Consider the following 3,418-nt stretch of genomic DNA (forward strand, 5'->3'; position numbering starts at 1 on the left):
AGAATATCATGGAAAAGTTTATTTATTTCCATAATTCCATTCAAAAAGTTAAACTTTCACAGATTATAGATTCAGGGCCCACAATTTAAACAACCTCAAGTATTTGTTTATTTTTACATCATTTGGGCTTCCAGCTCATGAAACCCTCATTGGTAAAAGAATGTTAGAGATGGAGCTACCAGGTAGGAGACAAAGAGGAGATACACTATATTACCAAAAGTATTGGCTCACCTGCCTTGACTCATACTATGAACTGAAGTGCCATCCCATTCCTAACCCAGAGTTCAATATGATGTCGGTCCACCTTTTGCAGCTATTACAGCTTCAACTCTTCTGGGAAGACTGTCCACAAGGTTGAGGAGAGTGTTTATAGGAATTTTTGACCATTCTTCCAAAAGCGCATTGGTGAGGTCACACACTGATGTTGGTCGAGAAGGCCTGGCTCTCAGTCTCCGCTCTAATTCATCCCAAAGGTGTTCTATCGGGTTCAGGTCAGGACTCTGTGCAGGCCAGTCAAGTTCATCCACACCAGACTCTGTCATCCATGTCTTTATGGACCTTGCTTTGTGCACTGGTGCACAGTCATGTTGGAAGAGGAAGGGGCCCGCTCCAAACTGTTCCCACAAGGTTGGGAGCATGGAATTGTCCAAAATGTTTTGGTATCCTGAAGCATTCAAAGTTCCTTTCACTGGAACTAAGGGGCCAAGCCCAGCTCCTGAAAAACAACCCCACACCATAATTCCTCCTCCACCAAATTTCACAGTCGGCACAATGCAGTCTGAAATGTACCGTTCTCCTGGCAACCTCCAAACCCAGACTCGTCCATCAGATTGCCAGATGGAAAAGTGTGATTCATCACTCCAGAGAACGCATCTCCACTGCTCTAGAGGCCAGTGGCGGCGTGGCTTACCCCATTGCATCCGACGCTTTGCATTGCACTTGGTGATGTGTGGCTTGGCTGCAGCTGCTCGGCCATGGAAACCCATTCCATGAAGCGCTCTGCGTACTGTACTTGGGCTAATCTGAAGGTCACATGAAGTTTGTAGCTCTGTAGCAATTCTGCTCTGTGCGGAAAGTCGGTGACTTGCTTGCTGAGGGGAAGAGAAATAAGTTATTTAAAAGATGGCAGTGTTCCATTTGTTGCCACCTCCTCTGAGGAGCTTTTAAATACACAATAAGCTTTTGGATGGGGGGGATAATGTGTTACTGTTAAAGGAACTGGCAACGGCGGTTGTGCATTAACATACAATTTATTTGGGCCGGGAGGATCGCTACGGGCGTGTCTTCATTTATTACAATTAAACTTAACATATCGGTTAGAGGTTTATGTTCATCGGAGAGGTTGGTCTCTAAGGCATTAGAGGAACATTTTCAGCTGTTGGGAGTGAATATTAATGAGCTGGGGGGGTTTTAGTGTCTGGTCAACTTGCACACTCTGGACGTGGAGCCTGTCAGCTTCTCCGCCGAAGGTGACGAGGACAGCGAGATGGACGTCAGTCACTGAGGTCCGCGACTACAGTCGGACGACACACACCTGCACCGACTCTTCATGTCCACCGGAGGACGGTGTATGACGACAGACCGCTGCAGTGACTTTGTAAACCGGAACTATTATTGATGCTACTGCCGATGTCATTCCATCCAGACGTACTGCGCCGCTGCCTCTCGCTAGCGCTAATACTACAGTACTCGAAGTATGACTAATAAAACATCTTTGTAAATAACTGTGGCTGGATGTCCATTGGTCGACAAGGTCTTGACATGTTACTACGGAATGATCACAGTTCACTGTTCATTTATAGTAGGGATGTCCGATATTATCGACCGACCGATGTTAGCATAATATGTAATATCTGTAAGAATTATCGGTTTTTACTCCGATAATGAAAACCCGATATCGCAATGCCAGGGTTTCACCAAATGACGTGTGACCTAAAAATAATTTTAGAGACAAACAGCTGTATATTCAAGTAAAAGCCACTAGATGGCAGCATTGTATGGTACGGCATCATATCTATACAGTGGTTGGTGTCAGTATCGTTGATATCAAAATCGGAAATCGAAGTGTTTGGACAATATTAGGATATCGGCAAAAAAACGTCAATATCGGACATCCCTAATTCATAGCTAATCTTTACTCTCCCCGATGTTAGCGTCGCTGCTTCAACACAAAGAAACCGATTGTTTTTTGTACAATCAGGCCTTTATTTGAGTATCAGCTCCTGCCTTTGCATCTGTGTCGGAGACAACATGGCCAACAGTTCTCTCACTCTACTCGTTCTTCCCACGGAGAAAGTGATGTGAAAATCTGTCTCGTGGAAAAGAAAAAAAAAGAAGTCACTTTCCTGAATGTGGATCCACAATATTTTTTTTTCCGCAAACAGTGAATAATGGTTGTAAAACGTGTGAAAGCGTGGGAAAAAACGTCACCGTTACTTAACACGTGTTCGACGCCGAGGCTTTCATTTCAGTGTTAAGTGACGGCCGTGTTTTCGCTCTACAGGTAATACGGTTAATATTTACGTCGTCGTTGTCCGTGTGTCGTACAAAGATCGGACTCCTCTGTTGGATCTTCAACCGCCTGTTTACAGTTCGACGAGACAGACAGGTGGGGGGCAGGGGGGGATGTGTGTGTTGGTTTAATAATCATCGATCTTAAACTCGTAGTTATAGTCCAGGAAGGAATCCGTGTAGCCGCCCGGTGTCGAGGACTCTCCCTCCAGTACAGGCCATGGATCGTACCAGGACGTGGTGGTCTCTGGCGTTGTGGGAAGTGGAGTTGTGGTTGAGGTTGTCGTGGTGGTCGTCGGGGGTAACATCGTAGTCGATCTTAACCTCATCAGTCGCTGCTGTCGGAGGCGACGGATACGTGCTATCCTGAGCCTCCTCCGCCGCTCGGGGCTGAGGTGGGAGTTCGGCGAAGGGACGCTGTTGGTGACCACGCGTCTGTTGCCGTCTCGGGCTGCGGGATAGTGAACTCTGTTGTTGCTGTAGCTGAGTCGGATGGGTTTGTTGCCATGGAGAGCCATGATCTGGAGGAAATAAGAAAAAAAGATGAGGTTTAAACGGTGCAGTTTTGGAAAGTAGCTTTGTTTATACTACTATAATATATGTGTATATGTGTGTGTGTATATGCGCATATATGTATATATGTATGTATATATGTGTATATGTATATACGTGTATATATGGGTATATCTATATATGTGTGTATGTGTATATCTATATGTGTATATATATGTGTATATCTATGTGTATATATATATGTGTATATCTATATGCGTGTATATATGTGTAAATATATGTATATGTGTATGTGTGTATATATGTATATATCTGTGTATATATATGTACATATACGTATATACATATATGTATGTACATCTGTGTGTGTGTGTATGTATAAATATATATATAT

The 3,418-nt window shown here is 44.1% G+C and overlaps 1 protein-coding gene across 1 annotated transcript in view; it reads right to left on the minus strand.

The window, feature by feature from the left end:
* Positions 1-2,181: 2,181 nt before the first annotated feature.
* LOC103396925 (adipocyte enhancer-binding protein 1-like) overlaps positions 2,182-3,418 on the minus strand; it is a 27,052-nt gene continuing 25,815 nt past the window's right edge. Inside the window, exon 21 of the mRNA XM_025052913.1 lies at positions 2,182-3,032. Coding sequence (XP_024908681.1) covers positions 2,640-3,032 — 393 coding nt within the window. The 3' untranslated portion in view covers positions 2,182-2,639. The remainder of the gene's footprint in view (positions 3,033-3,418) is intronic.

Source organism: Cynoglossus semilaevis, chromosome W, assembly GCF_000523025.1.
Source record: "Cynoglossus semilaevis isolate Cse_v1.0 chromosome W, Cse_v1.0, whole genome shotgun sequence".
Lineage (NCBI taxonomy): Eukaryota > Metazoa > Chordata > Actinopteri > Pleuronectiformes > Cynoglossidae > Cynoglossus > Cynoglossus semilaevis.